A 14,616-nucleotide genomic window follows, 5' to 3' on the forward strand; every position below is an offset into this window, starting at 1 on the left:
AATGTATAACATTGTTATAAAACTGCTGCCATCTAGTGCTCTTGCTAATGTATAACATTGTTATAAAACTGCTGCCATCTAGTGCTCTTGCTAATGCATAACATTATTATAAAACTGCTGCCATCTAGTGCAATGGCTAATGTATAACATTGTTATAAAACTGCTGCCATCTAGTGCTCTTGCTAATGTATAACATTGTTATAAAACTGCTGCCCTCTAGTGCTCTTGCTAATGTATAACATTGTTATAAAACTGCTGCCATCTAGTGCTCTTTCTAATGTATAACATTGTTATAAAACTGCTGCCATCTAGTGCTCTTGCTAATGTATAACATTGTTATAAAACTGCTACCATCTAGTGCTCTTGCTAATGTATAACATTGTTATAAAACTGCTACCATCTAGTGCTCTTGCTAATGTATAACATTGTTATAAAACTGCTGCCATCTAGTGCTCTTGCTAATGTATAACATTGTTATAAAACTGCTGCCATATAGGGCTCGATTTATCAAGCTACGGTAGACAGGGGTGTACAGATGCGCCCTTGTGGTGCAGCAGTTTGCCTCTGGTGGACTGAATTCCCCATGCGGCATTTAACATTGCAAGCGAGCGCTATTTTGCGCTCGTGTGCAATGCCGCTCCCTGTATGCATAAAGCCAATGACACCCGGGCAGGAGCTGTCAATCTCCCCGGTTGGATGAGACCCAGGAATATGTGTATATCTGTGTATATGTAAACGTACGTGTTTTAGGCTACAGTTTTATTCTAGGCATAAAAACAAAAGTTCCTTGAAAAGGATCATGAAAAAGTGTGAAATTTAAACCTGAAATGCCAGTTTTGTAGTTTCTCAAGGTCCGTATGAGCAGGCACAATGACATTACCAGAGCTAAGTTTCCACTTTGTGCTCATCCCTAAAAATACAGGGTGCGTTAGCTTTTCACGTGCCGCTACGGGTTCTAGTGGTAAAGATATTACAACCTCATGTTTGCGCTTCTTGTGCTAAAATTGCGCTCCACTTGTAATCTAGGCTATAAGGTATGCAGTTTATTTATTTAATTAATTAAGATGGCAACTATTCTAATGCTAAAGAGTGGACTAGAAAATAAAGCCAAAAAATCCTCTAAAAATGCAATCTTTTTTTTCTAGACAAAGGTATTGGGATGGAGAAGAATCAATGTTATATTTTGTAAACTCAATGGTGACATTTGTTTTTAAAAATTAAAATTGTGTTCTCTATCTGAATCATAAAAGTTTAATTTTGACTTGGCTGTCCCTTTAAATTCCACTGGTCATATCCTTTACCTACCTATATTTACTTATCACTTTCTATCTATGCAGAACGCATCCACAAAGAGATTGACCAAGTCATTGGCCGGAATCGGGCTCCAAGTATTGAAGATCGTTCTAAAATGCCCTACTTAGATGCTGTGATCCATGAGATACAGAGATTCATAGACCTCATACCAATGGGTATCCCTCACCGAGCGACTAGTGATGTTAAATTTAGAGACTATCTTATCCCTAAGGTGAGGCCACACAACTCTCTAATGTCAATCGGCATATCGAAAAAGAATTGTGAGAGGCAAAAGCAGCTTTATTTACCCATGTTCTAATCCAGTGTTTTTCAACCAGTGTGCCTTGAGAGATCCTCAGGTGTGCCACGGCAGACTGACAACAGTGTGACATATTTTTTAAACTTTGCTTATTTTTTACTCCCAGTGCAGGGGTAGTTTGTAGGAGGCATGGCATAACAGCACAATACATACAGTATGTGTGTGTTTGTGTGTATGTGTATATATATATATGCTGTATTAGGCTACAATGTGTGATTTTTTTAAAATTTTGGGATGGTGGTGTGCCACAGGATTTTTTAATGTAAAAAAGTGTGCCACGGCAAAAAAAAAGGTTAAAAATCACTGTTCTAATCAATAGCCCCAACCACAGTTTGTAACCTTAGCCCAATACATATCTCAAACCCCTGTGGCCTTACCAGATGATGATCATGCTCTTGGTAAGATAACACGACTTGACATTGTTACTGAAATACTGAGATGCGGTCAGTGGTGGAGATTTTAGCAGGTTAGAGATCACCACCCATAAGGTCCCAGCTGCAGGATTGTGATTGGCTATCTTGCACTCACAACATTGTGACCAGCTAGTCTAGTCAAAATTAAACTTACACTATTCAGATAGACCATGCAATTTAAAGCAACTTATCTTCGTTCTCTTGCTATCTTTATTTGAATGTAAGCTTAGGAGCCGGACCATTTTTGGTTCAGAACCTGGGTAGCGCTTGCTGATTGGTGGCTACATTTAGATACCAATCTGCAAACACTACCAAGGTGCTGAACCAAAAAATGGGCCGGCTCCCAAGCTTGCATTCTTGCTTTTTCAAATAAAGGTACCAAGAGAACGAAGAAAAAATGATAATAAGAGTAAATTAGAAAGTTGCTTAAAATTGCTGCTCTATTTGAATCATGAAAGTTTAATTTTGACTATACTATCCCTTTAACTAGCAAGGCCAGTACAAGGATTCATTACTGAAACAATATGTTGGCTAGTTCCTAATGTGGAGTGAGGTAAGTAAAAAGTGCACTTGTATGCAAAATTGCAATTAAAGGGACATGAAACCCCAAACAATTATTTCATCATTCAGATAGAGAATACAATTTTAAACAACTTTCTAATTTACTTCTAATATCTAGTTTTATTCTCTTGGTATCATTTGTTGAAGGAGCAGCAATGCACTACTGGTTTCTAACTGAACACATAGTCAGCCAATGACAATCAGTTTATATATGCAGCCACCAATCAGCAGCTAGAAACCAGGTTCTTTGCTGCTCCGGAGCTTACCTAGATAAACCTTTCAGCAAAGGATAACAAGAGAAGGAAGCAAATTCAATAATAGAAGTAAATTGGAAAGTTGTTTAAAACGGTATTCTCTATCTGATTCATGAAAGAAAAACTTTGGGTTTAAGTCAATATTTCTAAAAATGGTTAAAGCCCTTTAGAACAGAATCAGAAAAATAAACTCAGTATTGACATTTGAGCTCCTGCTCTGTAGCGACAACTGATTTAATTAAAGGGACACTAAACCCAAAAAAAATTATTTCATGATTCAGATAGAGCATGCAATTTTGAGCAACTTTCTAATTTACTCCTACTATCAAATTTAGTTCGTTCTCTTGCCATCTCTATTTGAAAAAGCATGAATCTAGGCTTAGTAGCCGGCCCATTTTTAGTTCAGACCCTGGATAGCTCTTGCTGATTTGTGGATACATTTAGCCACCAATCAGCAAGCGCTACCCAGGTGCTAAACCAAAAACAGGCCAGCAACTAAGCTTAGTTTCATGCATTTTCAAATAAAGATAGCAAGAGAACGAAGAAAAAGTGATAATAGGAGTAAATTAGAAAGTTTCTTAAAATTGCTGCTCTATCTGAATCATGAAAGAAAAAAAACATAATTTATGTAAGAACTTACCTGATAAATTCATTTCTTTCATATTAGCAAGAGTCCATGAGCTAGTGACGTATGGGATATACATTCCTACCAGGAGGGGCAAAGTTTCCCAAACCTCAAAATGCCTATAAATACACCCCTCACCACACCCACAATTCAGTTTAACGAATAGCCAAGAAGTGGGGTGATAAAAAAGTGCGAAAGCATATAAAATAAGGAATTGGAATAAATTGTGCTTTATACAAAATCATAACCACCACAAAAAAAGGGTGGGCCTCATGGACTCTTGCTAATATGAAAGAAATGAATTTATCAGGTAAGTTCTTACATAAATTATGTTTTCTTTCATGTAATTAGCAAGAGTCCATGAGCTAGTGACGTATGGGATAATGACTACCCAAGATGTGGATCTTTCCACGCAAGAGTCACTAGAGAGGGAGGGATAAAATAAAGACAGCCAATTCCTGCTGAAAATAATCCACACCCAAAATAAAGTTTAACGAAAAACATAAGCAGAAGATTCAAACTGAAACCGCTGCCTGAAGTACTTTTCTACCAAAAACTGCTTCAGAAGAAGAAAATACATCAAAATGGTAGAATTTAGTAAAAGTATGCAAAGAGGACCAAGTTGCTGCTTTGCAAATCTGGTCAACCGAAGCTTCATTCCTAAACGCCCAGGAAGTAGAAACTGACCTAGTAGAATGAGCTGTAATTCTCTGAGGCGGAGTTTTACCCGACTCAACATAGGCAAGATGAATTAAAGATTTCAACCAAGATGCCAAAGAAATGGCAGAAGCTTTCTGGCCTTTTCTAGAACCGGAAAAGATAACAAATAGACTAGAAGTCTTACGGAAAGATTTCGTAGCTTCAACATAATATTTCAAAGCTCTAACAACATCCAAAGAATGCAACGATTTCTCCTTAGAATTCTTAGGATTAGGACATAATGAAGGAACCACAATTTCTCTACTAATGTTGTTGGAATTCACAACATTAGGTAAAAATTCAAAAGAAGTTCGCAACACCGCCTTATCCTGGTGAAAAATCAGAAAAGGAGACTCACAAGAAAGAGCAGATAATTCAGAAACTCTTCTAGCAGAAGAGATGGCCAAAAGGAACAAAACTTTCCTAGAAAGTAATTTAATGTCCAATGAATGCATGGGTTCAAAAGGAGGAGCTTGAAGAGCCCCCAGAACCAAATTCAAACTCCAAGGAGGAGAAATTGACTTAATGACAGGTTTTATACGAACCAAAGCTTGTACAAAACAATGAATATCAGGAAGAATAGCAATCTTTCTGTGAAAAAGAACAGAAAGAGCAGAGATTTGTCCTTTCAAAGAACTTGCGGACAAACCCTTATCTAAACCATCCTGAAGAAACTGTAAAATTCTCGGTATTCTAAAAGAATGCCAAGAAAAATGATGAGAAAGACACCAAGAAATATAAGTCTTCCAGACTCTATAATATATCTCTCGAGATACAGACTTACGAGCCTGTAACATAGTATTAATCACGGAGTCAGAGAAACCTCTTTGACCAAGAATCAAGCGTTCAATCTCCATACCTTTAAATTTAAGGATTTCAGATCCTGATGGAAAAAAGGACCTTGTGACAGAAGGTCTGGTCTTAACGGAAGAGTCCACGGTTGGCAAGAGGCCATCCGGACAAGATCCGCATACCAAAACCTGTGAGGCCATGCCGGAGCTACCAGCAGAACAAACGAGCATTCCTTCAGAATCTTGGATATTACTCTTGGAAGAAGAACTAGAGGCGGAAAGATATAGGCAGGATGATACTTCCAAGGAAGTGATAATGCATCCACTGCCTCCGCCTGAGGATCCCGGGATCTGGACAGATACCTGGGAAGTTTCTTGTTTAGATGGGACGCCATCAGATCTATTTCTGGAAGTTCCCACATTTGAACAATCTGAAGAAATACCTCTGGGTGAAGAGACCATTCGCCCGGATGTAACGTTTGGCGACTGAGATAATCCGCTTCCCAATTGTCTATACCTGGGATATGAACCGCAGAGATTAGACAGGAGCTGGATTCCGCCCAAACCAAAATTCGAGATACTTCTTTCATAGCCAGAGGACTGTGAGTCCCTCCTTGATGATTGATGTATGCCACAGTTGTGACATTGTCCGTCTGAAAACAAATGAACGATTCTCTCTTCAGAAGAGGCCAAAACTGAAGAGCTCTGAAAATTGCACGGAGTTCCAAAATATTGATCGGTAATCTCACCTCCTGAGATTCCCAAACTCCTTGTGCTGTCAGAGATCCCCACACAGCTCCCCAACCTGAGAGACTTGCATCTGTTGAAATTACAGTCCAGGTCGGAAGCACAAAAGAAGCCCCCTGAATTAAACGATGGTGATCTGTCCACCACGTTAGAGAGTGTCGTACAATCGGTTTTAAAGATATTATTTGAGAAATCTTCATGTAATCCTTGCACCATTGCTTCAGCATACAGAGCTGAAGAGGTCGCATGTGAAAACGAGCAAAGGGGATCGCGTCCGATGCAGCAGTCATAAGACCTAGAATTTCCATGCATAAGGCTACCGAAGGGAATGATTGTGACTGAAGGTTTCGACAAGCTGCAATCAATTTTAGACGTCTCTTGTCTGTTAAAGACAGAGTCATGGACACTGAATCCATCTGGAAACCCAGAAAGGTTACTCTTGTCTGAGGAATCAAAGAACTTTTTGGTAAATTGATCCTCCAACCATGATCTTGAAGAAACAACACAAGTCGATTCGTATGAGATTCTGCTAAATGTAAAGACTGAGCAAGTACCAAGATATCGTCCAAATAAGGAAATACCACAATACCCTGTTCTCTGATTACAGACAGAAGGGCACCGAGAACCTTTGTAAAAATTCTTGGAGCTGTAGCTAGGCCAAACGGCAGAGCCACAAACTGGTAATGCTTGTCCAGAAAAGAGAATCTCAGGAACTGATAATGATCTGGATGAATCGGAATATGCAGATATGCATCCTGTAAATCTATTGTGGACATATAATTCCCTTGCTGAACAAAAGGCAATATAGTCCTTACAGTTACCATCTTGAACGTTGGTATCCTTACATAACGATTCAATATTTTTAGATCCAGAACTGGTCTGAAGGAATTCTCCTTCTTTGGTACAATGAAGAGATTTGAATAAAACCCCATCCCCTGTTCCGGAACTGGAACTGGCATAATTACTCCAGACAACTCTAGATCTGAAACACATTTCAGAAATGCTTGAGCTTTTACTGGATTTACTGGGACACGGGAAAGAAAAAATCTCTTTGCAGGAGGTCTCATCTTGAAACCAATTCTGTACCCTTCTGAAACAATGCTCTGAATCCAAAGATTGTGAACAGAATTGATCCAAATTTCCTTGAAAAAACGTAACCTGCCCCCTACCAGCTGAGCTGGAACGAGGGCCGCACCTTCATGTGGACTTAGAAGCAGGCTTTGCCTTTCTAGCTGGCTTGGATTTATTCCAGACTGGAGATGGTTTCCAAACCGAAACTGCTCCTGAGGATGAAGGATCAGGCTTTTGTTCTTTGTTGAAACGAAAGGAACGAAAACGATTATTAGCCCTGTTTTTACCTTTAGATTTTTTATCCTGTGGTAAAAAAGTTCCTTTCCCACCAGTAACAGTTGAAATAATGGAATCCAACTGAGAACCAAATAATTTGTTACCCTGGAAAGAAATGGAAAGCAAAGTTGATTTAGAAGCCATATCAGCATTCCAAGTTTTAAGCCATAAAGCTCTTCTAGCTAAGATAGCTAGAGACATAAACCTGACATCAACTCTGATAATATCAAAAATAGCATCACAGATAAAATTATTAGCATGCTGAAGAAGAATAATAATATCATGAGAATCACGATGTGTTACTTGTTGCGCTAAAGTTTCCAACCAAAAAGTTGAAGCTGCAGCAACATCAGCCAAAGATATAGCAGGTCTAAGAAGATTACCTGAACACAGATAAGCTTTTCTTAGAAAGGATTCAATTTTCCTATCTAGAGGATCTTTAAACGAAGTACCATCTGACGTAGGAATAGTAGTACGTTTAGCAAGGGTAGAAATAGCCCCATCAACTTTAGGGATCTTGTCCCAAAATTCTAATCTGTCAGACGGCACAGGATATAAATGCTTAAAACGTTTAGAAGGAGTAAATGAATTACCCAATTTATCCCATTCCTTGGAAATTACTGCAGAAATAGCATTAGGAACAGGAAAAACTTCTGGAAAAACCACAGGAGCTTTAAATACCTTATCCAAACGTTTAGAATTAACATCAAGAGGACCAGAATCCTCTATTTCTAAAGCAATTAGTACTTCTTTAAGTAAAGAACGAATAAATTCCATTTTGAATAAATATGAAGATTTGTCAGCATCAACCTCTGAGACAGAATCCTCTGAACCAGAGGAATCATCAGAATCAGAATGATGATCTTCATTTAAAAATTCATCTGTAGGGAGAGAAGTTTTAAAAGATTTTTTACGTTTACTAGAAGGAGAAATAACAGACATAGCCTTCTTAATGGATTCTGAAACAAAATCTCTTATATTATCAGGAACATTCTGCACCTTAGATGTTGAAGGAACTGCAACAGGCAAAGGTACTTTACTAAAGGAAATATTATCTGCTTTAACAAGTTTGTCATGACAATCAATACAAACAACAGCTGGAGGAATAGCTACCAAAAGTTTACAGCAGATGCACTTAGCTTTGGTAGATTCAGCACTTGACAGCGATTTTCCTGTAGTATCTTCTGACTCAGATGCAACGTGGGACATCTTGCAATATGTAAGAGAAAAAACAACATATATAAAGCAAAATTGATCAAATTCCTTAAAAGACAGTTTCAGGAATGGGAAAAAATGCCAAAGAACAAGCTTCTAGCAACCAGAAGCAATAAAAAATGAGACTAAAATAATGTGGAGACAAAAGTGACGCCCATATTTTTTCGCGCCAAATAAGACGCCCACATTATTTGGCGCCTAAATGCTTTTGGCGCCAAAAATGACGCCACATCCGGAACGCCGACATTTTTGGCGCAAAATAACGTCAAAAAAATGACGCAACTTCCGGCGACACGTATGACGCCGGAAACGGAAATAGAATTTTTGCGCCAAAAGAGTCCGCGCCAAGAATGACGCAATAAAATGAAGCATTTTCAGCCCCCGCGAGCCTAACAGCCCACAGGGAAGAGTCAAATTTTTTGAAGGTAAGAAAAAAATTATTAAATCAAATGCATTATCCCAAATATGAAACTGACTGTCTGAAAATAAGGAAAGTTGAACATTCTGAGTCAAGGCAAATAAATGTTTGAATACATATATTTAGAACTTTATAAACAAAGTGCCCAACCATAGCTTGGAGTGTCACAGAAAATAAGACTTACTTACCCCAGGACACTCATCTACATATAGCAGATAGCCAAACCAGTACTGAAACGAGAATCAGTAGAGGTAATGGTATATATAAGAGTATATCGTCGATCTGAAAAGGGAGGTAAGAGATGAATCTCTACGACCGATAACAGAGAACCTATGAAATAGACCCCGTAGAAGGAGATCACTGCATTCAAATAGGCAATACTCTCCTCACATCCCTCTGACATTCACTGCACGCTGAGAGGAAAACCGGGCTCCAACTTGCTGCGGAGCGCATATCAACGTAGAATCTAGCACAAACTTACTTCACCACCTCCATCGGAGGCAAAGTTTGTAAAACTGATTTGTGGGTGTGGTGAGGGGTGTATTTATAGGCATTTTGAGGTTTGGGAAACTTTGCCCCTCCTGGTAGGAATGTATATCCCATACGTCACTAGCTCATGGACTCTTGCTAATTACATGAAAGAAATTGGGTTTCGTTTTCCTTTAAAATATACTTCTTAATGGGGGGGGCGGAGCCAGCCGCCATAGCGATAGGTCGCACAGACACAGAGCTCCTGCAAAATATTTTCATTCTATGGCTGTAATATGCAGCCTAAATACCTTACCTCTGTGTTATTATTTTCGAAATACTGGTGGAACCTAATTTGGGCTGCTTTAACTTGATATCTATAGCGGTAGCTAAACGGACATGGACTTTATTTCTCTGAGGCCGTGGGGAGGGCTAGCCTAGAGATCGACACCTGCAATATGGAGTTCGCAGCGTAATCCAGTAAACCTGCTGACTGGGCTATCATATTGTGGCTTGGACATAGATTGCAAATACTGAGGAACCTGCTGATTCTCAATTTAAGACCCTCCGGAGGTGTTTTTTGACACTCAATATGGAGCCTCTCACCCTGCTGCATGCAATTGGGTGTGCGCTGCGCCAGCACCAGGAAAATTTTCTAGCTCAGATGGAGGCCGCATTTTCTCTCCCTATTACTTATGCTCCTGCTGCGGATACTGAGGACAACGCAACTAGCGAGCCTTGTGAAGATACTACTTCGGATTCCCAGCAGTTGCTGCCCTGTGGGGCCTTGGATCTAAAGCCACAGATGCGTAGTGCCGTAACGGTAAAGGACAGTACACACCCAGCGGCCATCGCAGACCCTTCTCAGGATACAGTAACAGGCTTGGCCTATGGCAGCATCTATTTAACCACCGAAGGGTCTCTGGCAGCACGGAGACAGGCTGGGGAGAAAGATTGCCAGGTATCGTATGGAAACGTCACAGATCCTTGCAGCAGCACGCACATAATTAACAACCGCGGTGACTCAGGAAAGCAGGCCCTATCTCCAGTGCTTTTTTCATCTGTCTATGTAGACATACCCTTGGGGTTTGCCTTACTCTGCCTTAACCTGCCTTGGCCAACTACTACTTACACTAAATTACAAATATGTGTACATATCATGGTGATCAATATGTTCCTAAGATGTGGAATAGGGTAATCTGGGGAAATTTCTTTGCACCCATATCTTGCATGATGCGAACTACCACGTTCATCCGGTTGCAGAGGGGCAGAGATATGGACATTGTAGTTGGACATCAACGGATTTTGCCACATCTGTTTTCTTGTTAACAGCATGTACTTCTGCAAATCAGTTCTGCTATCTCATATATACCTTATTTTGGCACAATACCTATGCTCATTTTGGACTGGCTACATATGTAATGTTCTAAAGTTAAAGCATAAGTTTTAGTTATAGGTCTGCTCTAATGTATTCAGATGTGAATTTAATCTACCTAATCCTTTAATGTTTGCACTGTTGGCTCTCCCCATGATAATTTACTCAAGAGACATTAGGACATTTACTGCACTGTCTATGTGTTTGATCTCTGGGATTTCCCTCTACAGAGTTACAACTGTACTGTTTCACATTGTCTGTCTGAAGATTGCACTCCGCTTTAGCTCTTTAAGCCCTCAATAGCTGTAACTATGTATAACACCAATTCCTTGAGGTTTTAAGATGCTCCAAAAGCGTTTTGTTATAAGTTTGCATATGTATACTAATTGAGTTGTACTCTCTCCTGTTTATACGGTCTAACTGTCTTTAGCTCAGCTCTCTATTATTTTATGTGTTCACTGTGGGGCTACTGTTTGGTATAGTTTAACATGTTTGACAGTATTGTTCATGTACGCGCTGTTCCCTTTGCCCAGTTTTGTTCTAGGTTTCCTATGATTATTAATATGGGAACTTTTTCCATAGCAGGTGGAGCCTAGGCTCACACTATTTGTTTCTTATTATTTTTACCACTCTCCCTACTGCTAAAGCATAGAATAAGGCACACATATATTTATTTAAAGGTATACTATGTTAAGCTGCTGTGTATTGCATGAAGGATGTTAAAGTGCATAGCGATTTATTATCATATTAATAAGGGTCCAGCAATTCGTGTATAGATCACACCCTTTACAGTTCATAGACACTATAGAGCCTGTTTTGCTGATCCCTACCGTTCTGATTCCTCCTAAGGCTTGGGTGTCTGCGGCCGAGATACTTGAGCCTTTCCATGTCTACTCCCATAGTCGGGATTGGCATCTTATACACAGTTAGGAGACCAAATGAATAGAAGGGTAAAACCATTACTCACCAACAGTTATTTATATAGGCCCTTGAAATTAGCCCCGGGTTTTTGCTCATCATCAGGATCTATATATAGTTATGTGTAATCTTGTATCTGAGTATTCAATGTGTGTATTAAGGCAGGCTGGTCCTGCATCCCGTACAGTTGCCCTACCCATGATACCAAAGCTAAGCTGCATAACTCTCGCCAAATTTAGCCATCAAATTTGAATGGGCTCTGGTTTGTTTAGTTCTACACTAACCCAATGTGCATTTAGTCCTCTTTAAGCACACCCTAGCGATACATATATTCCGAGGACTCCTTACATAGATGCGGTGCCTTGTTTTATCTAAGCACGCTTTCCTTGAAAAATTTTTTTATTGCAGTTACCCATGTCTTTTTTGGAAGGCATGGCTTCTAAAAATACTTGGCTTATTTTACTTAATTCCCACCTCCCCACCCTTATAATATACTTCCCTGAGCGGAAGAATTAACTACGCGGTTTCTCTCACTTATACCGCACCCTAACCACCTTCTTTCTGAACGTATCTTGCAGCATAATATTTCAGTGACATTATTTCCCTTTTTTCTATGTTAGCTATGTCATAAAATAACAAAAATTTTGAGGTTTCATTATTGAGACCCATAAGTGGTCTCCTGTAAATCAAATAGCCCTCTGTAATTCTTATTGTACTTGATATGGGGTCCTAGAGAGGCCTCCTTAATGGAATAGAGGGCTTTGTTCTTTTTTATTGGCATGTCCTTTTTAAATTATCTCATCTTTGGCAGCACCCCTAAAATGCATTAACCTTTCTCCATATAGTTAGAAGATATTGCTCATTGTATTGCTTAACTTAGAGTTTGCATTTCTGTTATAATAATAAGATATAACGTGTTTTGCACATGATTGGCATGCAACTGTCTGATGCAGCAATGCTTATTATGTATGCCATTTTTTTTCCTCAATAAAAAAATATTAAAATAAAAAAAAAAAAAAAAAAAAAAAAAATATATACTTCTTAATAGAAAGTGGCACAAAATATTAACCTTTCAAACTAATTTTATTTAGCATCTATCTTCTCCAAAATAGATATATCTTGAGCAGAACCAATTATGAACTAAATCTTTCTAATACATTTCACTGTTAAAGGGACATACTAAATACATATCATTTATCTCTCTTCCCCAAGGAATAAGTGATGTGTAAAAAGTTAAACTTCAGCTGCTGTCCAGCTGCAGGGAAAAATAAATAAATGAAGAAATGAACAGCAGCCAATCAGCATCATCAGTGCCGAGGTCATGAATTCTTTTATTGTGATCTCATGAGATTTCATAGTAAACTCCCTTAAACTGAACAGGAAAATAACATGAGAGTGCATGAGGCACGCTCCCTTGCAGGTCCCGGGACAGACATACTGATTTGGGTGTGAATACTTAGGACATTTTGAAGTAAAACATCTTCCTTTTTTACATAGAGATGTGCAGGTGATATTTTCTAGTCAGATTTTTACAGCTATGCTGCATCACTTTCAAGTGTTTCAACATATGGGTATCATGTCCCTTTAACACGGTGCCTCCTGAGCAAAGCCCCATTTGAAGAAATGTCAAATATGGAGCAGCATTGCAAAGCGACAGAGCATTGATTGACAACTGGTTATCATTCATTTTTTTTAAACCTGCCCCATAGCCTTTCCCGGGCTGCAAAGCTGTGACTTCTGAATTCACCTTTTTATTACAATGTTTTACCTTATAATTTAGTGATTTTTAGACCAGGAATAAAAGAAATTCATTTATTCAATATACATTTAATTTTTTTTATCTCTGCATCTAATTTGCTGTGCTGCATTATATTATAAAACTTTAAAAATTGCTTTGTTCTCCATTTAATCCACACATTGCAATAGAGCTGGAGCTTTAGTGTAACCGCCTACTTTCAAATTACATTTTATAGGCCAGAGGCCTTTGCATTTAGGCAAATAATTTGCATGTTCGCATCACAGATAAAAGAATTAGCAATTATCATAGCTTTAATTCTGTCTTAAATATCCTCGAGGGAAGACTCCACCTCGATGAGTTCTGACAAAGAGTCGCACCAGTAGATAGCCGCTCCGGCAACCGCGGCAACATCTTTCTCAGAAAGGTTTCCATTTTCTTATCTATCGGCTCTCTGAATGAAGAACTATCCTCAAGAGGTATAGTAGTATGTTTAGCAAGCATAGAGATAGCACCATCCACCTTAGCAATGGTCCCCCACAAATCCAGTTGAGAGTCCGGGACCAACTTTTTAAAAGTAGACGAAGGGGAAAAGGAAGAACCAATTCTTTCCCATTCGTTCTTAATAATGTTCGCCATCTTAACCGGCACAGGAAAAGTCAAAGGAACTTTCCTGTCTAAGTAAACTCTGTCTAATTTAGTTATCATAGGTTCTTCAGGCTGTGTGTCCTCTGGAACCTCTAACGTAGACAGAACCTCCTTTAATAAAAAACGCAAGTGCTCAATTTTAAATCTAAAGGACAGATCATCGGATAACTGGGACATGATAGCTAAATCTGATAAATATTTAGATGACTCCGGGTTAGGAGAGCTATGTTTAACCTTTCTCTTGCGTTTGTTAGAGCGAGGTAATGTACTAAGGGCCGCAGACAATGCCATTTGTAACTGCGCGGCAACGCCCGCAGGAAGAAGGCCCCCTCCGGATTGTGGATTAAATGTGCTACAGGGAACTGCATGTGGAGTGGATAATGTAGCAAGGGTAGTAATCTCACGGGATGCCGAGTCCTGAGAGGTAGACGACTCAGAGGGACTAAGAGACTTAGCAGGCTTGTCTCCCTTCTTAGACTTTTTAACGGTGTTAAGGCATATAAACAGGTATGATTTAGTACAAAAGGAGTACCTTCTAACATGTCAGAGTCCTCCATAGCTCAGGGTATACCCACAGAAGGACACAAATAAAAATGTATTTTAGTATAAAAAACTGCACCTTTATACTCCCAATGGCTCGGGCACTCACCACCTCCTAGACCCAGACAGTTAACAGAGGAAACGCTCTCCTCGGGTTCAAGTCTCAGCCAGAATGGAGGAAATGAACATAGAACCTGTTATTACAAGTACAGCAAGTAATAAGAGCTGTGCAACACTTTCAAAAACTAAA

The 14,616-nt window shown here is 39.2% G+C and overlaps 1 protein-coding gene across 1 annotated transcript in view; it reads left to right on the plus strand.

Annotated features, from left to right (window-relative positions):
- Positions 1-14,616, plus strand: part of LOC128666904 (cytochrome P450 2C18) — a 241,981-nt gene that overhangs the window by 212,268 nt on the left and 15,097 nt on the right. The window contains exon 7 of the mRNA XM_053721717.1: positions 1,338-1,525. Within this exon, the coding sequence (XP_053577692.1) occupies positions 1,338-1,525 (188 nt within the window). The remainder of the gene's footprint in view (positions 1-1,337; positions 1,526-14,616) is intronic.

Source organism: Bombina bombina, chromosome 7 (genome assembly GCF_027579735.1).
Source record: "Bombina bombina isolate aBomBom1 chromosome 7, aBomBom1.pri, whole genome shotgun sequence".
Lineage (NCBI taxonomy): Eukaryota > Metazoa > Chordata > Amphibia > Anura > Bombinatoridae > Bombina > Bombina bombina.